This window comes from Somniosus microcephalus, chromosome 5, assembly GCF_052327205.1.
Source record: "Somniosus microcephalus isolate GS21.2 chromosome 5, FLI_Smic_1.0, whole genome shotgun sequence".
In the NCBI taxonomy this organism is placed as follows: Eukaryota; Metazoa; Chordata; class Chondrichthyes; order Squaliformes; family Somniosidae; genus Somniosus; species Somniosus microcephalus.
Window position 1 is genome coordinate 261903684 of NC_140991.1, and position 23600 is coordinate 261927283.

The following is a 23600-nucleotide window of genomic DNA, read 5'->3' on the forward strand; positions in this document are numbered from 1 at the left end:
TTCTTATGTTCTTATGCATTTAAGGGGAAGCTAGATAAACCCATGAGGGAGAAAGGAATAGAAGGAAATGTTGATGGGGTTAGATGAAGAAGGGTGGGAGGAGGCTCGTGTGGAGCATAAACACTGGCGTGGACTTGTTGGGCCGAATGGCCTGTTTCTGTGCTGTAAATACTATGTAATGCTATTTATTTACCCACAGACACTACTGGATTCACTTTGGAGCTGCCTGCTGGTGTTCCTATTACTGTTGTTAGTGCTGTGACTCCCTGATTAGTGCAGACCCCAAATGGCTGGTCTTCAAGGGCCAGAAAAATATGCCAAAATGAACTGCTTTATATGAAAAAGGCTGACCCCATCATCGTTGGTGAGATGACTGATGGGAATTTAGTAGTATATGAAATAGGAGATTTACATTTTTTTTACAGTAATTTTATAAGTGCAGCATGTTTACGTACAATGGCAACTTGCATTTATATAGCACTAAAGTAGTAAAACATCCCAAGGCGCTTCACAGGAGGAGAGAGAGTTAGTGAGGTTGAGAGGTTTAGGGAGGGAATTCCAGAGGTTAGGGCCAAGCGAGATGAAGGCACACCCCGCCAATGTTGGAGCGATGGAAATCAGGGCTATGCAAGTGGCCAATATTTGAGGACCACAGAGATCTAGGAGGGTTGTAGGGCTGGAAGAGGTTACAGAGATAGGGAGGGGCGAGACCATAGAGTGATTTTAAAATAAGGATGAGAATTTTAAAATCGAGCCGTCATCGAACTGGAGCCAATGTAGGTCAGTGAGAACAGAGGTGATTTGTGAACGGGATTTGGTGCAAGTTAGGATACAGCAGCAGAGTTCTGGATAAACTCAAGTTTACAGAGGGTGCCAGGTTCCCCCTTCCACCATGCATACCTTATAAGACCTACAATGTTATGTTATCATTTTATAAGTCCAGAGTACCTTAAATGAAAGGGCAACATTGGCTACTTTGACTTAACTGTCAAACTATAGCAAATTAATATGAGAGGATTGTAATACAAGGAGTTTTATTTAGAAAATTATTCTGCCCCCAGTTTTGTTATTCTAAAATAAAGTGCATCCATAATTTAGCTAAATATTTGTAACTTGCTTGCTGTTGCTTAGAGCAATAATCAATCATTAATTAGTTGGAGAAAAATTGAGAACTTTATTCAAAGTGTTTTAATGATCTAGCAGAATTCCAGTGTGTACATGAATTGAGCAGCAGTCATCACTAAATGTGGGGAAGATAATTCAACATGTTGTAAGATTGACTTGGTGAAGCAATGAACTCTCCAAACACTAAGGCCAGAATTTTCCAGTGTGGTAGCAGGTGCAATCGGTGGCAGGTCGGGTGGGAAAGTTATTTTTGACATCGGGTCGGGAACCTGCTGTCATCTCGCTCCCACGCGCCTTTCCCCCAAGTGCGTCTGTTATTGCGGAGTCGACCCGACCGGCAGCGGCGGGGGACCCAACTGAGAAGATTATCAGGTAGCTTGCAGGCACTTAAGAGCCTTTTTTGACTTACTTTTTAAATTTCCCTGTATGGCCCCGGGATTCACGCAGCTCGGGAACCACGTCTGTCAACCTGAGGTGGGAGTTCCATCGCCATTGCTCCAGCTGATTATTTGACAGCATCAAATGTACAGTACAAGCTCCCACGTGACAGATGATCACTTTCCTCAGGCAGAAGCTGTTGCTCAGTCCATTTCCAGCACAGATTCTGCAGGCTGCAAGTGTTTCCAGCAAAGTCTCCATCCAGTGTCACCTCATTGGAAAAACTCTTTCACCTTTGACAGAATGTTTCTGTCATCTGTACTTCACCTGCCATCTATTCCATCAGCATGGGTGCCGTTTATACTGTCTCACCTTGGTCCTCAGAATCAGACCACGATGAGCCCCAACACCAGCAGCACCAGGAACACCAGCAGCACCAACAACAACACCAACCTTCTCCGCAATCACCTAATGTTGCACAGGACAGAGGGCATCAGCACCCGATCACAATGCTGCCCGGGAGGCCAGGGATGGCTTCACCATGGCCAGATTTACTTCACTTGACACTGTACACCCATATGACTGTCACATGATGCGCCAGGTTGGCACCACCCCAAACCAACACTGTAACGCATCCCCAAATGACCAAGCCATTCCTTTCACACTCAGCACCATTGCGGGGGATACCGTTATGTCACACCATTCACTGTAACTCACTAAGCCACTTCCAAAGATGCACACAAATCGGTCCAAGACTGGAAAGTGTTGAAAATAAAGATCTTTATGTTTGACATCACAGTAACAGAAACTTTACATAAACATTGCATAAAACACCCAAGTGGCTACCCTTGTGTGTTGTTAGTTGGTATGATTGCACTAGGATGAGGGTGAGTGTGAGGGGTGACTAATGAGATGGGGATGTGATAATGTAGATAGAGAGGGACGGGTGGAGGTGCAAGGTATTTTGGTGTGAATAAGGATGTGCAGGAATAGGGTAGGGAAGGCAGAGTGATGGGGATGTGATGAGAGGCACAGCAGGATGCAGTTGAGTGTGGCTTTGGACTAACGATTCCTGATCTAATGAGATCATTGAAACGTTTGCGGCATTGCACCCAGGTCCTCCTGAACACATCCCTGCTTGTGTCCTCCTGTGCAATCTGCAACCAAGCTGTTTTGGTCTCCTGGGGAGTTCTCTTCCGCCCATCGGAAGGGAAGAGGATCTCCCTGCGCACTCTGACTCCCTCCATAAGCATATGGAGGGAGTCATGGGTGAATCTGGATGCAGCCCTCTGCCTCTGTGCAGTCATTGTCAGCGTTTGCAGCACTCCAACACTGTAGTGCACTGACAGAACTATGTTAGATGTAATGTGGCCATGGTCCCTTGAAAGATCCCGGCTGTAAACGCGTCATGAATGACATCACCAGACCTGCTCCATCTCATTGGGCTGGGTAATGCACTGGGTGGGCTTAATAGGCCCCATTAAGGTAAGTTCATTTTCAACAGCGGGATGGAGCCAGCAGTGGGGTCGTGACCCAACATGGCCACTGCCCGCACCGGACCTGCCAAGCTAAAGAAAATTCCAGCCTAAATGTATGACAGTAGGTTTTTATAATGCTAGGGCATTATTTAAAAATGGTAATATCTGACAAACTAGTGTCTCTAGCAGTAACTATATATCTGAGAGGCAGAGTTTGAATCCCAGCCTCGACATCATTTGAATACTACTATCATTGAATACTAAGTAGGATATTGCATGATATTAGAGCATTCTATCTGGGGGAAGAGAGAAGGAAAAATCTGCCCACAACCTGCCCCATGTCACATACACCTTCTGTCTTTCTGACTGCCATAGACAATCTTCAGTCCAGACTGTTTCTTCCCATTCTTTGATCAAGGACAGTAGGACGGCAGCAGTGGTCAGTAAACAGTTTAAAAAGAAATCTGTTTCCATCCGGTACATACAGATGAATTTACAAGATTTCATTTTGTTTAACACTACAACTTGAGAGTATCTTTAAACCCAAAACAGTTGTACTCCAGTATTATTATTCAAGATGTGCTTTTTCGCATTGAGTAGATTGGAAGCCATATGTTTAACAAGGTAATATTCAGTGTGCTGTTTTCTGTACACTTCACCTTAAGTAGAAGGTTCAAGTGTCTGACTTTATAGATGTTGGGCATAGTTCATTGGTCTTTGTTTCTAACTTGGGTTCCTGTGGTTCATTCAGAACTTCTCAAACGACAGCTCAATCATCATTATAATTGTGGACAAGATGGAAGGTCACTTACAATTAAGGGAAACTTTGCTTAACTGGACTGAGACTCGAGTACTTTAGGTTGTAGTGGTAATGATAATGCCATTGTGCTTTGATGCCACTGAGGTTTGCCAAGGAAGTTGTTTGTCAAGAATTACTATTGTAGGAATAATCAAAACAAATAGATTTTTATTTATAATTTTTAACGCTTTTCATTATTTCTGTCATAGCCATGATATCCATAAGTTGGAAAATGATACAATATGACTTTGCAGTAGAAAATTGATGCACTTTAAATGACCATTAGTAGTCTCACAGCATCTTTATTCACAAAGTGTCTGGGTGTTCATGTGTTCTTTCTATAGCCAACCTCCTACAATCTTTGATATTTTTTCTTTGGTGGTTTATTGCACATGGAGTAATGCAAAGAACTGTTGAAGGACTAATTTTGAAGCAGGAAGGGAATTACTTCTACCATTACCCTAAAACGTGAAAAACAAACGCCACTGTGCTCCTGCCAATAGCAGTTGTGCTGAATTGGACTCACCAGCTAACTCCCAATGACCTTTTCAGCTTGTGCACATTTAGAAATAAGGTGGAGCTATCTTTCAAGAATAAAACAGGACAGTTCGATTGGTCCATCAACCGTCTACCTAACTGCAAGACAGCATGACAGAAAGAAGCTACAAGTGACTGTCGCTACAGGTGTTGCAACATATCTCGTATGAGATGAGTTTGTAGCAGTTATTATCCAGCTGCTTGCTGACTTGAGTCTGTGGGTTTTAACGTTTAGTTCACACTGAAAACTAATAACCTGAGGAAGGGAAGTCATGGTTACTGCTGAACTAATATGATCACCTTCTACTAACTGACCTGGAGTTTACATAGTCACTGCGCTGTAGAGGAGTGTGCAGAACCACTGGGCTGGTTGAACACCTGACTGGGTGCCGTCATTTAAGTATTGTCATCCCATAGATTGTAGAACACCTCAAAAAAAACTTTTAAGTTAAATAATCCATATTTTCTTTCTAAAAAGAAATGTAATTTTTCTTTAGTCTCTGCAGCCAACTTTCTCCCCCTCACTGTGACATGTTTTCCTTTCATCCCACAATCTCTTTGTCTTTTAGTGTCTTTTTTCTTTTGCATGTTATTAGGCGGATCGTTGCAGGCCAGCTGATGGGTTCCAGGTCTATATGTTTTCGGTTTGCCCAAGGACTTCCTGTGACCTTTTCCTAGAATGTAATGCACATGTACTGGGGTTCAGTGCTGTGTTGTTAATAGTGTCTGTTGGGCCTCTATTGGAGCCTCGTTTGTGACGAGTGAGAGCCTCACTAGATTTCACGTGTAGAGTGATCTTGCCGTGTGACCATTTGTTTATCACCTTGTGGCCTTTGTTTGGTACTTTTAATTTTTTTGTTTTTTGCCTGTGTTTTACTTTAATTAGGGTGATGGGGTTGTGGATCTGTGATATGATATTAATGAGTGCTGAGACTGCATAGCAACACATAGGGTTGCCATGATATATTTATAACTACTGCAGCCAAAAATATCAACAGAAGTTGCCCTGCAAAATGTCACTGAAATATTGTCAAAAAAAAATTACTCAAAAAAAAGTTTTGAATTTTCAGAAACTAAGTCCAAAAACCTGTTATCTAATGAAAGTTGGTGAAATGTTTGCAATTTTCTATGGGTTATCTCAGATTTCAACTTGCAATACTAGAATAGAATCCTATCTCTTTCATGCTTACTTTAGTTATAAAGGTAAAATTACAAAAAGTCACAACTTGCTTTTTGATATCTAATAATTGTTAATGCCCAAATGTTTCTCTCTCAAGTTCTAATCACAAATCATACTGTAAGTAGTTGTCCAAAAAAATTCTGTAAAATCTATTACACTTATAAAGATCCTTGGGCATTCAAAGGTTATACAGTGCATTCATTAAGCCTTCCCTTATTGTGGCAACCCTATATGCACAATAACAATTAGAATCTTAAAAAGACTGTGGATGGATCGAGCCAGAAGCAGTGCTAGCTGTTTCTTTACTGGTATTTTCTTCTTCCTTATCCCACAGGATCCCCGCTCATTATGTCTACCCACAGGCCTTTATGCAACCTGGAGTCGTCATCCCGCATGTCCAACCCGCAGCCGCCGCGTCTCCTTACATCGACTACACGGGGACTGCCTACGCGCAGTACTCCGCAGCCGCAGCCGCAGCAGCCGCCGCCTACGAGCAGTATCCGTACGCCGCCTCACCCGCCGCTGCGGCAGCGGCCGCCGGTTATGTCACCGCCGCCGGGTACAGCTACGCGGTGCAGCAGCCCATCCCCAGTTCAGCTCCCGGGGCTGCTGCAGCCGCAGCTTTCAGCCAGTATCAGCCACAACAGCTGCAGACAGACCGCATGCAATAACGGTGGGATGTTTAAAAAAAACTAAAAGTGCACACTACTTTTAGAATCAGGAGAGCAACCATATATTCCAGAACTCCCCAACCAGTTACAACTACAGCATACAAGAATAATGGACATGGGGGTGGGGGAAAACAAAGTACAGTATACTACTTTCTGATTGCGAGAAAAATATTTTTGCAGCTTTTGACTACTACAAACAATTGTGCTATATATTGTCATAACACAAGAAGATGGAACAGCAGAAAATGTTTTTTTGTTTACGATCAAGAAAAACTTTTAAGATGCAAGTCCAAAGCCTTCAACCAGCCTGCAACTTTCATACATTAACAATGGGACATAACAGTGTAATTGTCTTGTGCAAACCATTTCTTCATCAGGGAAAACGCTGCAATTCTTTCAGCCTGTACCAACTGCAGGAGCTGCATGCAATAACACTGCAACATGCAATAATAATGATAATTTAAAAAAGATGAAATGTGCACATCAGGGGGGTCAGTGAGATACAGAGACAATTCTACATTATGGTAACGACTACCATTTGAATTTCAAAGCACTGAATGTCATTCTCATTTTTTTAAAACTCTAACCTATGCAAAGTATTTGAGATATTTGAAGTCTTTCTCGGGCATCGAACAATCAAAGCATATGACCATGTGGCGTGATGGACAGGCACCGAAGTTATTTATTTTTTTAATATATTCTTCCCTTCTGTGCATGAATGGAACGCTGAGCAAGTGATCTGGATTTAATGGACAGAACAGCTGTGCGGGCAATCAATAAAGCAGACAGTTCTGGAAATACACATCACTTGTGCGTGTTTGATGACCTGTCACATTTTAATCCCCCCCCGTCCTGTTTCACTTTTCGGGAAACTTTAACTGCTGCTGTCAGCACTTCGGATTCTGAAATCGGATCAGCCCCTGACAATAACAGTCTCCTCTTTCTGTTTTATTGCATCTGTCCATGGTCATTGATTGAAAGCAAAAAGGAAAAAAAATTGTGAATTTTAATAGTCATTGGTTGAAACTGTGCCTTATAAAAATATTGTAAAACTATTTTAAAATTATTTATTGTAAATGTTTTTACAATCCTGCGCACTATAGAAGGAGACATAAGTGCGAAACTGTATATGTATTCAGCTCATTGCAGATAAATTATTCAGTAGGTATTAGTTTATAATGTTAAACCATATCAATCTTCAAAATGTTGACTCCAGTTTATTTAAAATATTTCTATGACGCACTATTCAGTGGTTTTGTTACCTTGACACTTGTCAATTTTAGGATATTAAATTAATATTTACTCAAGGGTTTTTTTTTCGTAATGTTATAAGCTGTACACAGACAGACCTCTGACTTTAGGAGTTTAGAAATGTATAACTTTTGGATTTATGTTGAAATATTTTAAACTATTATTCTGCTTGGTAGAAAGCTGTAACTGCTGCTCTGTAGCCTGTTTCTAATTCTTAATTGCTTGCTGACTTAAATGTTTTCTTATATATGCTGCAAACAGGTGAAATGTAGATTTTTTTTATACTTGGTAGAAAAAAATCTAAGATTTTCTTACAAGGGAAAGACAACCAAGCATTTTGAAGACCTTTTTCATGTCGCTGGACTAGTTTAAATATTCAGGCAACTGTAGCTAGTATTCTACAAATCTTAATCTTAGATGTAAAAGTCCTGTTGCTATCATGTATCTATAACAGTGTAAACTGCTTTATAATAAATCAACATTCACCTCTACTAAATACATTCAAAATAAAAAAATAATAAAAAGCTGTATGTCATGGTATTTGTTTTACTGGTAATTTTATACTTCTTTTATTTTTGTTTAAATATGGGAGTCTTTCCTTCATCACTAAACTCTGGATATACAAAAAGTGTCAAAACTAGTCCACAACAGATAAAAGAAAACTGGCGGGGTAATGTTGACTTTGTGTGGTGATAGTGTGAAACAGGTGATATTCAGCCATCTGTTATACATCTCTCCTGATTTTCATTTCCAGTGAAGTCAATGCAAGTTAAAATGGGAAGAGCTGTATCGGGGTGCCTTAATCGATATCGCCCACTTCACACTTTCCCCCAAGATGTTTTAGCTCTGGAACAAGGCTGTGCTGGGTGCCTGACACACTGGTGCAACAACATATAAAGAGTTGAGGGGACATCAGAGGTAATTCCAGGAATTGGAGCAAGGTACTGTACACTTAAACCCAGGTTCAATGTATTAAATAAAATTACATTTAATGGAAATAAATCCTTTACAAGTGAAATTAAAAATTAAATTGGCAATTTCAATGTTAAATGCTCATGTTTAGCACATTGATAACTATGGCCCACAAATTAAAGAAATAAACAAACAACTTCCATTTATACAGCACCATTGACATCCCAATGTGCTTTACAACAAATGAAATGTTTTTTTGTTAAGTGTAGTCACTGTTGTACTGTAGGAAACGTGACAGCCAATTTGCATACAGCAGGGTCCCATAAAGCGCAATGAGATAATGACCATATAATCTGTTTTTTATGATGTTGGTTGAGGTATAATTATTGGCCAGGACATCAGGGAGAAATTCCCTGCTCTTCTTCAAAATAGTGCCATGGGATCTTTTATGCTCACCTGAGAGGGCAGACGAGACCTCGGTTTAATGTTTCATCCAAAAGACGGCACCTCTGACAGTGCAGCACTTAGCCTGGATTATCAGCCTAGATTATGTGCTCAGGTCTCAATATTAGTGGACAAATGTTTAATGTGTATGTAGACACTTCTTTGCTATTTTAATAGGGGCATTAATCCTTTAAAAATAAATGGGTTATTTTTTGTGTTAAAATGGCAAACAAAAGAATCTCATATTAAACATTGTCCACTAATATCACCAACACTAATTTCTAAGCTCACATCTTTATTGGTGTACCATAATATACATGATGACTTAATTCCAAACAGTGCAAGGTAAGAGCTAAGCTGTGTCACGAGACACTTCTGATACTGAGCAAAACGTAATCCCAAGTCAAGATGATATGTTATACGGAATATAAAAATGTATATTTTGTTTGTATCATAAGTTTTTGGGTAGTAAAGTATGGTGCCAAAATTTTTAAGCTGTTTTAACAATGTATTGTGCAAAGTTATAAAAGATTACAATCTTGAAAGTAAATCCCAAGCCACTTTATTTATTTCCATTACTTCTAATGTTATTCAATATATTAAAACTGGGCTTATGTGTACACTTTCTGAATAATGATAATGTATTTCCTTTGTGATGGCAGTGAACAGATAAATTGCAATTTTAAGAAAGCCCTGATACTTGAGCCTTTCTCAATGGGCGAGCAGATTGTGGAATCAGTTAAGAAGGCCAGCCTGCCTGATGTGCAGTGCTCCCGATTTCCAGCTATTAGTCTCCAAATATCTACGTAGTGAATTCTTTATGGATTCTTTCTAAAATCACAATTTTTTTGGATTTTACACAGATTTGCAATCTTATTTATTTGGTTTTGCAATCTCCTCTCCTGGACAATTCATTTTGTAAAATAATATATTGGCTTCCAATGTGAATTTAGCAATATATACTAAGCAACTACTGCAGAGCATTGCTCGCCAGTGTACCTATTATCACAACTCCAAATCAGATTAGGAGCAATGCACTCCATTGAAGATCATTGCCTCCAGTGGAAAATAGCATTAATGGTCATTAACCAGCTCCTTAATTGCATCTTTGAAATTAACTGGTTAATTCCTCTGTGAAAATAGCATTTGTACATTAATATCACATAACATGATTTCATCTCTCTGGTCTACATACAGACTTGACTGTGCTCCAAGTGTCGCAGCATAAGCCAACCAACATCGGTAAATTCTTCTATGGTATGCTGTGTGCTGCATGACCTAGCAGTTCTGAAGGGTATCCACATAAAAATAACTGAGCAGACCCATGCCCATACCATTTGGTGGAATGGCCTCCACTGAGGCTGATGACTAATTGGCAAGAAATTTTGCAGCAGTCACATTGAACAACCCTTCAGCTGAAGTAAACTCTTCCCCAATGTGACCTCAGTTAAGCACACTTTCTGCTGTCGTACTATTGTGAGCCAACCTATTACAAACTGGTGCCATCTGAACTTGTGCCAACTTAATTCTTTAAACTAAATAAGGGAGTGGGGAGGGTCGCGCTGGAGAGAAATCTAGAATGCTAAAGAGAAAAGACAAGGAAGCAGTGCAGGAAAGTGATTGGGGTAAGGATAACCAGATTGTATCAGGAACGGACAGAGCGTACAAACAAAGGAGTGCACGAACAAATAGGGTCCGGGTAAGAAAAAATGGTAAGACAAATAGGGCCATAGTACAAAAAAATGTTAAGATGTCTAAAAATGTTAAGACAAATCTAAAGGCACTGTATCTGAATGCACAAAGCATTCATAATAAGGTAGACGAATTAACAGCGCAAATAGATGTAAATGGATACGATGTAATTGCGATTACAGAGACATGGCTGCAGGGTGACCAAGGCTGGGAGCTGAATATCCAAGGATATTTGATATTTAGGAAGGACAGGCATAAAGGAAAAGGAGGTGGGGTGGCGTTGTTAGTAAAGGATGAAATCAGAGTAATAGTGAGAAAGGATATTTGCTCAGAAAATCAAGATGTAGAATCAGTCTAGGTGGAGCTAAGAAGCACCAAGGGGCAGACAACATTGGTGGGAGTTGTCTATAGGCCTCCAAACAGTAGTGGTAATGTAGGGGATGGCATCAAACAGGAAATTAGAGATGCATGTAACAAGGGTACTACAGTAATCATGGGTGACTTTAATCTACATATAGACTGGCCAAACCAACTTAGCAATAATACTGTGGAGGATGAATTCCTGGAGTGTGTACAAGATGGTTTTTTAGACCAGTACGTTGAGGCGCCAATTAGGGAGCAGGCTATCCTAGATTGGGTATTGTGCAATGAGAAGGGGTTAATTAATAATCTTGTTGTGCGGGGTCCTTTAGGGAAGAGTGACCATAACAAGGTAGAATTCTTCATTAAGATGGAAAGTGAAGAATTCCAAGCCGAAACTAGGATCCTAAATCTAAACAAAGGAAACTATGACGGTATGAGGAGTGAGTTGGCTATGATAGATTGGGGAGCTTCATTAAAAGGCGTGACAGTGGATAGGCAATGGTTAATATTTAAGGAACGAATGCATGAATTGCAACAGTTACACATTCCTTTCTGGCGCAAAAACACAAAAGGAAAAGTGGCCCAACCATGGCTAAAAAAAGAAATTAAGGATAGTATTAGGTCCAAAGAGGAGTCATATAAAGTTGCCAGAAAAAGTAGCAAGCCTGAGGATTGGGAGCAGTTTAGAGTTCAGCAAAAAAGGACTAAGAGATTGATTAAGAGGGGAAAAATAGAGTGAGAGTAAACTTGCAAGGAACATAAAAGCGGACTGTAAAAGCCTCCACAAGTATGTAAAAAGAAAAAGATTAGTGAAGACAAATGTGGGTCCCTTACAGTCAGAAACGGGAGAATTTATAATGGGGAACAAGGAAATGGCAGAGCAATTAAACAAATATTGTGGTTCTGTCTTCATGGAAGAGGACAAATAACTTCCCAGAAATGCTAGGGAACCAAGGGTCTAGTGAGAAGGAGGAATTAAAGGAAATTAGTATTAGTAAAAAAATAGTGCTGGAGAAATTAATGGGACTGAAAGCTGATAAATCCCCATGGTCTGATAATCTGCATCCCAGAGTACTAAAAGAGGTAGCCATGGAAATAGTGGATGCATTGGTTGTCATCTTCCAAAATTCTATAGATTATGGAACAGTTCCTGCAGATTGGAGGATGGCAAATGTAACCCCATTATTTGAAAAAGGAGAGAGAGAGAAAACAGGCAACTACATCAGTAGCCTAACATCAGTAGTCGGGAAAATGCTAGAGTCTATTATAAAGGATGTGATAACAGGACACTTAGAAAATATCAACGGGATTAGACAAAGTCAACATGGATTTATGAAAGGGAAATCATGTTTGACAATCCTACTGGAGTTTTTTGAGGATGTAACTGGTAGAATAGATAAGGGAGAACCAGTGGCTGTGGTGTATTTGGATTTTCAGAAGGCCTTTGATAAAGTCCCACATAAGAGGTTAGTGTGCAAAATTAAAGCACATGGGATTGGGGGTAATATACAGGCATGGATTGAAAATTGGTTAACAGACAGGAAACAGAGAGTAGGAATAAATGAGTCTTTTTCGGGGTGACAGGCGGTGACTAGTGGGGTACCGCAGGGATCAGTGCTTGGGCCCCAGCTATTCACAATATATATCAATGATTTGGATGAGGGAACCAAATGTAATATTTCCAAGTTTGCTGACAACACGAAACTAGGTGGGATTGTGAGTTGTGAGGAGGATGCAAAGAGGCTTCAAGGTGATTTAGACAAGTTGAGTGAGTGGGCAATACATGGCAGATGCAGTATAACGTGGATAAATATGAAGTTATCCACTTCGGTATGAAAAACAGAAAGGCAGAGTATTATTTAAATGGAAATAACAACAGAAAATGCTGGAAAAACTCAGCAGGTCAGGCAACATCCGTGGAGAGAAATTTGAGTTGACGTTTCGGGTTTGACCCTTCTTCAAAACTGGAGAGAAAAGGAACTAGATCGAAGGCAGGGCTGCGATCGGACAAAAGAATAAAAGAACCAAAAGAAGTAAAAGAGATTAGAAGCTAGACGAGATGGTAATAGGCTGGGATTAGGTGTAAAGTGTACTGGCAGGGCAAAAGATAGCTGCCAGGTGTGAGAGAGAAACCGATCGCAGCCCTGCCTTCGATCTAGTTCCTTTTCTCTCCAGTTTTGAAGAAGGGTCAAACCCGAAACGTCAACTCAAATTTCTCTCCACGGATGTTGCCTGACCTGCTGAGTTTTTCCAGCATTTTCTGTTGTTATTTCGGATTTCCAACATCTGCAGTATTTTGCTATCGTATTATTTAAATGGAGATGGATTGGGAAATGTTGATGTACAAGGGGACCTGGGTGTCCTTGTACACCAGTCACTGAAAGCAAACATGCAGATGCAGCAAGCAGTTAGGAAGGCAAATGGTATGTTGGCCTTCATTGCAAGAGGATTTGAGTACAGGAGCAAGGATGTCTTACTACAGTTGTACAGGGCCTTGGCGAGACCACACCTGGAGTACTGTGTGCAGTTTTGGTCTCCTTACCTAAGAAAGGATATATTTGCCATAGAGGGAGTGCAGCGAAGGTTCACCAGACTGATTCCTGGGATGGCAGGACTGTCATATGAGGAGAGATTGGGTCACCTCGGTCTGTATTCACTAGAGTTTGGAAGATTGAGAGGGGATCTCATTGAAACATATAAAATTCTGACAGGGCTAGACAGGGAGGATGTTTCCCCTGGCTGGGGGGGTCTAGAACGAGGGGTCGCAGTCTCAGGATAAGGGGTAGGACATTTAGGACTGAGATGAGAAGAAATTTCTTCACTCAGAGGGTGGTGAACCTGTGGAATTCTCTACCACAGAAGGCTGTGGAGGCCAAGTCATTGAATATATTTAAGAAGGAGATAGATAGATTTCTAGACACAAAAGGCATCAAGGGATATGGGGAGAGAGCGGGAATATGGTATTGAGATAGAGGATCAGCCATGATCATATTGAATGGAGGAGCAGGCTCAAAGGACCGAATGGCCTACTCCTGCTCCTATTTTTTCTATGTTTCTAATTCCTATGCTAAACTATACACAAAAATGGCTGAACTAATGACATCCTGAGGTTGTGAAAGGCGTTCTATAACTGCAAGTGTAGTGTCCGTGTGTAGATAAAGACACTGAAGACAGGAGTTGGTTCATAGGTATTTACTAAGCAAGTCTGGGGGGGGTTTCTAAAGGATATACACAATACACAGGCTTATATAGCCCAAGTGGCAATTACCGGCATTACGCACACCTGGGGCTCTTAAAGGCACATACACCATAATTGCTCTAAAAGGCACATACACCACAATTCCTCCCCTTCTAGCTAACTAGTACATCATATTTTAAGTAATTATTAATTACATGTTATATGCAAAATAATATACATTGCTGTATTAATTAATTATAAGTTAGTCTCTCAGGAGGCTTCCTGACTCGGTCCGGATAACGCCTCGGGGGTGTAGTAGTTTCTGGTGGTGTAGTAGGTTCTTCTGGCAAGGCTGATTCGGCTTGAAGGCCAGTGTCGGGTTCATCGGGCTCCAGTATCACCGGATCGGAGGTAGATATGGGTATCTCTACTTCATCGTTAGATGTATAGAGTGGTGATGTAGGTTGTCCCTTTTCGGATGACTTGATGATTTGGTCAGCATGGCGCCTTATTATGCTGTCTCCGATGTCCACGGTATACATCAGTGGTCCTAATCGTGTGCAGATAGTTCCAGGCTGCCATTTCTCGGTACGGTAGTCCCAGGCCAAAACCGGTTGGCCTATCTGGAAGGCCCTAGTTGGCCTTTCATTCATGCCCTGAAACTGCCGGTTCTCCACGTCCCTTCGGATGTTGGGCTTGACCAAATCCAGCCGGCATCTTAGGTTTCTATTGTAGAACATCATGGCGGGAGTTTGGTTAGTAACCATATGCGTTGCATTCCTATATGCAAATAAGAAGTTATCCACCTTGTGCTGAAGTTTTATGTCTTCATTACCCATGGCCTTGATGGCCTTCTTGAAGGTCTGGACAAACCTTTCAGCCAATCCATTGGTGACGGGATGGTATGGGGCGGACGTGTAGTGCTTTACCCCATTGTTCTTTAAGAACTTTCTGAATTCTTCGGACACAAATTGCGGTCCATTATCAGAACATATCTGCTCCGGCAGCCCATTCCTGGCAAATATGGTCCTTAATACTGTGATGGTTTTTTCCGTGGTGGTGGAGGACATCTTTATTACCTCCGGCCACTTGGAGTGTGCATCAACTGCGATTAAGAACATTGAGTCCATAAATGGACCAGCAAAGTCGATGTGCACCCTTTGCCAGGGAGATGAGGGCCACTCCCATGGATGTAGAGGGGCCTGTGGCGGAGCACTTTGGACCTTCTGGCATCCTAGGCAGCTCTTGGTCATGTCTTCGATGTCTCCATCGATACCTGGCCACCATACAAACGCCCTAGCTAGGTTCTTCATTTTCACTCCACCCAGATGCCCCTCGTGAAGCTCCTTTAGCACTTTATCCTGGTGTTTGGGTGGAATCACCACTCTGGATCCACACATCAAGGTTCCTCGGCACACTGACAGCTGTTCTCTTCTTTGCGAGAATGCTGGCAACAGTGGTTCGTCATGTGCTGGCCATTCCTTCACTGTTAAATCGTAGACCCGTGAGAGAATAGGGTCATTTCTTGTCTCCCTTTCAATGGCAGAATTTGTCACCGGTAGACATTCCACTATGGTAGAGTGGAATATCTCTACTGGGTCTACTGTAGGTGCCTCTTCTATCGTTGGCAACGGTAGGCGTGATAAACCGTCAGCATTCCCATGCTGTTTTGACCCTTTGTATTCAATGTTGTATTGGTGTGCCCCTAGAAAAAGGGACCACCTCTGTAGTCTTTGTGCCGTCATAATGGGGACACCTTTTTTAGGGTTGAATATGGAGATGAGGGGTTGATGGTCAGTCAGCAAGGTAAATTTTTGTCCGTGTAGGTAATGGTTGAATTTCTTCACTCCCCATACCAGGCTGAGTGCTTCCCTGTCTATCTGGGCATAGTTACGCTCAGCTGAGTTCAATGAGCGTGACGCAAAAGCTATCGGCCGTTCCGAGCCATCAGGGAATCTATGGGACAATACCGCTCCTATGCCGTAAGGGGATGCATCGCACGCCAGTCTGATTGGTAGTGATGGGTTGTAATGAGCCAAAATTTTCTCGGATGTGATTAAGTCTTTACATTTATGGAAGGCACGTTTACAGTCTTCGTTCCATTTCCAAATCACTCCTGTCTGTAGAAGATCATTAAGAGGGTGTAGAATAGTTGATAAGTTCGGTAAAAATTTATGATAGTAATTTATTAATCCCAGGAATGACCTTAATTGTGAAACATTTTCAGGTGCTGGGGCTTTTATAACTGCTTCAATTTTTTCAGGTGACTTATGCAACCCTTCCTTATTAATTATGTGGCCACAATATGATATCTGATTTTGGAAAAATTCGCACTTGGGACGATTTGCTCGTAGGCCCCGTTCTTTCAGCCTAGTGATCACCTGCTCCAAATTGGCAAGGTGCTCGTTGTCGTTTTCTCCTGTTATAAGGATGTCGTCTAGGTAGCATTGAGTCCCCGGAATCCCTTGCAGGACTTGCTCCATAGCTCTTTGCCAGATAGCTGGAGCTGATGCTATTCCAAAAACCAGTCAATTGTACTGGTACAGGCCTTTGTGTGTGTTTATTGTGTGATACTTTTTAGAGGTCTCCTCAACCTCCATCTGTAGATATGCCTGTGCCAAGTCAATTTTTGTGAAACGTTTCCCTCCGGATAGTGAGGCGAAAATATCTTCTATCCTCGGAAGAGGATACTGTACCGTGTGAAGGACCGGGTTTACAGTCACCTTAAAGTCCCCACAGATGCGAATGTTTTTCTGTTCCTCAGAGTTATTTTTCAATGTTTTTTTCATGACTGGAACGATGGGTGTTACCCATTCGCTCCAATCTATTTTGGATAATACGCCTGCCTTTTCCAAATTCTTCAGCTCTGCCTCGACTGCCGGACGTATTGCGTATGGCACCGGTCTTGCCTTAAAAATTTTTGGAATTGCTGTATCTTCCACTTTTATTGAGGCGGTGATGCCTTTCAAGGTTCCTAGTTTCTCTTGAAACACTTCTTTGGCGTTGGCCAAGATATCGTTTAATCGTTCAGGTATGATGTCATCATTGTTTTTTTCCTTACTGGTCACCGTCAGTGCCTGAATGGAGTGCCAGTCTAATCGTATCTTCCTTATCCATTCACGTCCCAACAACGGTGGACCACCATCTTGTAGAATGTATAAATACAACTTTTGTATTTCTTTGCCGTTGTATACCACAGGCACCCTTATTTTTCCTTTGGGGTAGACTTTCTGCCCCGTATATGTTTTTAAGATAATGGATGTGTCTTTTAGAGGTATATGCGAAAATAGCCTCTCGTAATCTCGTCGATTTATTACGGTTAGAGCTGATCCTGTATCTAGCTCCATTTTAACTGGGGACCCTGCTATTGTGAGGGTAACCCAAATGGTTTGGTAATCCTCTTTGGCAAGTACATTATGTAATTTGAGACAGCTTAGTCTCTTGTTTCCGGAGTCGCTATCGCTATTCTGGTCTTCGGAGCTATTGTCCGTCATCATTTGTACCTTCCTGTACTTTTCTTTATTGATTTTTTGTTTTCTGTCAGTGGATTTATTTTGTCCGGATTGGCATACCCGTGCAATGTGTCCAATCTTACCACATTGCCTGCATGCTTTGCCCTTGAACCAGCAGTCCCTCTGGTTATGGGTGGATCTGCCGCAGCGATAACATCTTCCGAACTCCTGTGTCATTTTATGGGTGCCGAAGTCCTGTGTCTCTTGTTGTATCTCTGCAGCTCCTTTTGCTGCTGCTTCGTATGATACAGCCATACTGAAAGCTTTGTCCAATGTTAAATCTTTTTCAGAAAGCAGTCTTTTTTGTGTTCCTTCACTTAAGAGACCGCAAACAAATTTGTCTCGAAGATAATCCGATAGTCCTGCTCCGAATTGGCAGTACTTTGATAGCTTTCTTAATTCGGTTAGGTAATCAGCGTTACTTTCATTCTTGTGTTGATTTCTCTTGAAGAACTTGAATCGTTCCGCTATCAGCAGCGGTGTTGGGTTTAAATGCTCCTGCAGGGTATCAACAATTTCTTTAAAAGTCTTGTCCTTTGGTTTGGCTGGAGTGATTAAATTTCGTAACAGCCCGTATGTCTTCGCGCCCATTAAGTTCAGAAGTACTGAAGCTTTTTTTTCATCTGTTATTCCATTAGCAGTGCAATAAACCTCTACTCTTTCCATGTATGTGGTCCAATCTTCTATTTCGCCATCAAAAGCCTCAATATTACCAGATTTAGGCATTTCAGAAAAGATATGGCGCTTCCCGCGCTTTTTTTTTTTCTCTCTCTGTAGCAACGATATGGCGCTTCCCGCGCTTTCCCGCCGCTGCTACCGATAACAACGCTGTTTTACTGTGGTTTCCGTTTATTCACTGTTGGAGACTCGTTCCCGACGGAGGTCTAAACGCTGACCTGCTTGCCGCGCCGGCCGTCTCTCAAGTGCACCCTCCCAGTCCGTTATTGCTTGCCTCCGATTTCGCTGCCTGTCTCAGCTGTAGAGCCCGCCGCTGGAGCTCCAGCCTGACGCCCAGGAAGGATTAGCGCAGTACCTGTCACCAGCTTGGCCAGCTGGTGAAACCACAGTTTCTCTTACTTCCTTGAGTCTTCTGGACGCTGGAGGAATCGATGTCCTTGAGGTGCTGCCGAATTGCAGGTAAGTCCATTTCCACTTCGTCGCCACTGTAGTGTCCGTGTGTAGATAAAGACACTGAAGACAGGAGTTGGTTCATAGGTATTTACTAAGCAAGTCTGGGGGGGGGGGTTTCTAAAGGATATACACAATACACAGGCTTATATAGCCCAAGTGGCAATTACCGGCATTACGCACACCTGGGGCTCTTAAAGGCACATACACCATAATTGCTCTTAAAGGTACATACACCACAGCAAGTATTTCTTTTTATGGTACAGGAATCAAGAACATTATCTGAACGTTTTAAAATTTGATACAAAAAAAAGGTGAATTCACCTCAGATTTATTGGGTGAAGGGTTCATTTCACAGATGCCGATTTCAACTCTGCTGAACCTGGACATATTTTGAGGTTCAGCTATTTTAAGTGTTACAGTTTAGTGCTGTATGGCTTTAAAACCTCAGATGTAGAACTTGCACAGGATAGGAGGCAGGAAGCTATGTGCTTCGAGCTTACAGCAGAGCAAAAGCAAATAGGAGTTTAGCATCAATTGCATCTGTTTTTGCACCACCCACACAGTATAGGCATATGCAAAAAACTACTTTTAAAATTGGTGAATGTAATGACAAATAATCTCTAAATCATTGAGCTGAATGTTGCTGGCTGTCCATTGAAAGATCTTCTGATCTCACGCCATAGCCTAGCAATGCCCAATATCCAATTTCTATGGGTGATCCTCAAACTAGGCCTCAGCTTCATTGCTTCATTGGCTTCAGAAAATGACAGTGAAGACGATGGCCCAGAAATTCGGCTCTCCACGGGTGAGTACGCACGGGGTACTCACCCATAGGCCGAATGGAAGTGCGGGTTTCCTGCATGCACTGCGCATACGCGGGAAACCGGCACTTCCGATCCTCTGAACGAAGGGGTTCAGAGGTCGAATGCGCACGCAGAGGAGGCTGCGCGTGCGCTTTGAACTTAGTTTTTTTTTGCAGGTTTTCACGCGAGGTTAAGCCTGTAGGATTTACACATTTAAAAAGCAGGCGTAAGGCCTGCTTTTTACAAGGTAAGTGGTCAATTAATTAAAATTAAAACATTTTTTCCACAGGTTTATTATTTTTAAATACTTTAAAGCAAGGTAAGTTTATTTTTAGCCCCGTTTTTTTATAAAATTATTTTTTTCAAAAATTAGATTATTGTTTAAAATAGTTATTTAATGTAATTTGTAGTTTATTGAAAAAGTGTGATTTAAAAAAAAAAATTATTTGAAGGTTTAATGCTATTTTGAGCCCCGTAGTATTCATAAGTTTAGACAGCCTTCCTGTCAATCTTATGAATGGGCTTTTCCCTCCTCCGATTGGCTGCCCATGGCTCACGTGATCCCAGGGGACGCATCGCACTAACTACGCCCCTGGGACACGCAAGCACAGCGCGCCGGCCTCTGGGCCAGGCCCCGGAGCGGAATTCCACGGGGCCCTACAGCTCAACTGCCGTCGCGCAAGGTAAGTGCAGGTCGGGGGCTTGCACCCGCGGAAAGCCTCCGACCCGAATTTCTGGGCCATTGTGGCCTAGAAATTAGGCTCCCCACTGAAAGTTGGTTTTCCCTGAGTTTTTTAAATACTTACCCCACAATAAACGAACGCGGGCTGCTGCCAGACACCGACACACACCCTGAAACGCTGTCACTCCCCCGATTGACACCGACGCCATCCTGATTGCTGCCGCTACCTCCCCGTCCCCCTTGCCCCTCCCACGGCCACCGCTACCACCCGACCCAGACGCCTCCCCCTTCCCGGTCACCCCCCCACTTCCTCATTTACCTGAGGACAGCTGCTGGCGTCGCAGTGGCCCAATCTTCTATCAAGCTTCGCTGACGAGCTGCAGTTCACTAGCTCGATGGAAATGAGGCTCGAGGCCCAAAATCGGAGGATCCTTGGACCTCACCATTTAGCTGTGACTCCCGCTCCCGCTCCTACTCCCGCTGCCGCTCCCGCCCTCTCCTCCACGCCCAAGCCCAAGCCCAAAAATGGCCGTGCCAAATTTATAGGCCTGTGTCATTATGCCCAACTCATTTAAGTGCCTTGTAAATGCTTCCACGTGCTTCAGGATTGAGCTTCCCACCGGCCGGTTTGGCCCCTGAAAATATGCAAAATACACGAAAGGGTTATCGGTCTCCACCCATTTTTCTATTCAAAATCCCTCAGGAACTGGAGCACAAGGGAAATACAGACAGGAAACCAGGCCTGGGATGTCTGTAATCATACCTTTACACCTATATGGATTTATCCACTGCACAATGGAAATAGTTTTTGCACAGTGAAACATATTGGCACTTTAGCCCAGTGAAGTTATAAAATTGGGCTCCAGTTGCTTATCATTGGTTCATTGTCACCCCATAAGTCTGAAAATAACCATTTTTTTTTTTACTGGCCCAGAATTTGTGGTCAGCTGTGAAGCAAAGCCGTTTGGGGCTCTCACATGGGGAAAAGGCAACTTTGAAATAAAGATGGAGAAACTTAAAAAAAAAATTTGAAAGGTCTAATTTTAGTGGGGAATTTAATGGCGGTATAGCCAAAGTTTTCATCAGTTTCCATGATTTGACAGATTACACTGATTGCTGGCTCTCAGGGGTGGGGCAGGCAGTGGTGGTGGAGGTGGAGGTTGGGGCGGGGGAGGGTCCACAGCGCAGCCTGTGGAGGAGCAGTGACTGACAGACCACAACTTCAGGATTTCTGCGTTAGGCTGGGCATGCGCTAAATCCTGAAGTTGCGGTCAGTTTCAAAGGTGAAATGACGGCGAATGCTGCCAGTTCGCCGTCATCAGGACCACAAATTATAGGGCTGTTGAGGTACCGCAGCAAACGTGGGAGTCGAGACCAGAGCTAGTAAAACACAACTGCTTTATTCAACCTCATGGCAAAGAGGAACTGGAAAAGCCCGCGCATCCACTTAAATACTCCCCAGACAGGAAGTGCTCCTGGCAGCCTGTCCCTGCGGGAAACAAGTTGCTGGAGGAAAGGACCCCAGCTGGGGGCATCTGCTTAAACTGCCCATGCCGCCGTGAGCGGATTATGTCCAGTGGTGGCGTGTCGCCACAGAGCTCCCCCCAGAATCCGCTTAGGAGAAGTGGACGAGTCGTGACGGTGGTCTGATGGTTCTGCCGCAGCAGCTCTGAGTGGTCGCCGGTCTAGTTGGTGGGGCCGGGCGGTTCGCCGCTGGCTGTGCTGGCTTGCTGGCGGGACGGCCTCTAGTTGGAGGCCGGGCCACGGGGATCTGTCCCCCTGGTTCTGTGTGTGCTGGTTTGAGCCGGTCGATGGAGACTGTGTCGACCCTGTCGCCGAGTCGCAGCTTGAAGACCTTGTCCCCGGTTTGTAGTACCTCGTACGGTCCGTCGTACGGGGGTCGCAGGGGCCCGCGGTGCGCGTCGTGTCGCACGAAAACGAAGCGCGCCTGCTGTAAGTTTGGCGGGACGTGAGGTGCGAGTTCGCCGTGTCGGTTGACCGGAAGTGGGGCGAACTGCTGAGTGGAAGAGAAAGAGTTGAGCCGCTGCTGTTCGGCCGACCAAGGCATGGTAGCCTCCGGAAGGAATTCGCCTGGGACGCGCAGTGGTTGTCCGTAGACTAACTCCGCTGCCGAGGACTGGAGGTCTTCCTTGACCACGGTGCGTAGGCCTAGTAGCACCCACGGTAGGCGGTCAGTCCAGGTACTGTACTGCAGGCCGGCGCGGAGTGAGGCCTTGAGTGACCTGTGGAAGCGTTCACACAGCCCATTGACCTGCGGGTGGTACACCGTGGTTCGGTGGAGCGTCACCCCGAGGTTGCGTGCTGTGGCCGTCCAGAGTTCGGAGGTGAACTGGGCGCCTCTGTCGGAGGTTATGTCGGCCGGTACGCCGAACCTTGCGACCCAGGTGTTAACGAACGCCCTGGCGATGTCGGCTGTAGTGGTGGAGGGCAGCGGCACTGCCTCAGGCCAGCGTGTGTAGCGGTCGACCATCGTGAGGAGATAAGTTTGGCCTTGCGATGGCGGCAGAGGACCGACGATGTCGACGTGTACGTGGTCGAAGCGGCGGCTGGGTACCTCGAAGTCTCCCAGGGACGCTTTTGTGTGTAGCTGTACCTTAGCCCGTTGGCAGGCGAGGCAGGAGGTGGCCCAAGTCCGAACATCTTTGCTGAGGCCGCGCCAGATGAAACGCTGGGAGAGGAGTTTGACGGATGCGCGGGCACCCGGATGGGAGAGCGCGTGTAGCGCGTCGAAGATGCGGCGGCGCCAGGTTGCAGGGACGACCGGCCTGGGTTGGCCGAGTGAGACGTCGCAAGTGACTGCCGTGGCTTCGGGCCCGTGCGCGACCTTGGCTAGGCGTAGCCCTGGCAGGCTGGTAGCCGCCGAGAGGAGGTCTGGGTCCGTGAGCTGGGCCGCTGCTAGTTGCGTGTAGTCGACCGCGAGGTGATTCGCGCAGATGGCGGGACGGGAAAGGCAGTCGGCGACAACGTTGTCTCTACCGGAGACGTGCTGGATGTCCGTAGTAAACTCGGACACGGCTGCGAGCTGGCGTTGCTGCCTAGCGGACCAGGGTTCGGTGTGCTTGGCCATCGCGTATGTGAGCGGCTTGTGGTCCATGTACAAGGTGAAGGGGCGGCCTTCCAGGAGGAACCTGAAATGGCGGACCGACAGGTGGAGCGCGAGAAGCTCGCGGTCGAAAGTGGAGTATTTGACCTCCGGGGGGCGCAGTTGGCGGCTGTAGAAGGCAAGTGGCTGCCACGCGCCATTGACCCACTGCTCGAACACGGCTCCGACCGCGTGTTCGGAGGCGTCGGTGGTGAGCGCGACCCGGGCATTGGCCCTCGGGTGCGCGAGCAGGGTGGCGTCGGCGAGCACGTTTTTGGTGGCGTCGAAGGCGGCTGACGTGTCAGTTGTCCAGGCTACGTCCATCTTGCCGGATTTACCCCGGAGGGAGTCGTATAGGGGC

At 44.3% G+C, this 23600-nt stretch overlaps 1 protein-coding gene and 1 long non-coding RNA gene across 2 annotated transcripts in view; both read left to right on the forward strand.

Annotated features, from left to right (window-relative positions):
• The window catches only part of LOC147117692 (RNA-binding protein 24), a 43500-nt gene extending 35557 nt beyond the window's left edge, over nt 1-7943 (forward strand). Inside the window, exon 6 of the mRNA XM_085988891.1 lies at nt 5832-7943. Within this exon, the coding sequence (XP_085845017.1) occupies nt 5832-6168 (337 nt within the window). The 3' untranslated portion in view covers nt 6169-7943. The remainder of the gene's footprint in view (nt 1-5831) is intronic.
• A 1983-nt stretch (nt 7944-9926) lies between these two features.
• The window catches only part of LOC147117693 (uncharacterized), a 76715-nt gene continuing 63041 nt past the window's right edge, over nt 9927-23600 (forward strand). The window contains exon 1 of the long non-coding RNA XR_015078503.1: nt 9927-10487. This is a non-coding gene — a long non-coding RNA (uncharacterized LOC147117693). The remainder of the gene's footprint in view (nt 10488-23600) is intronic.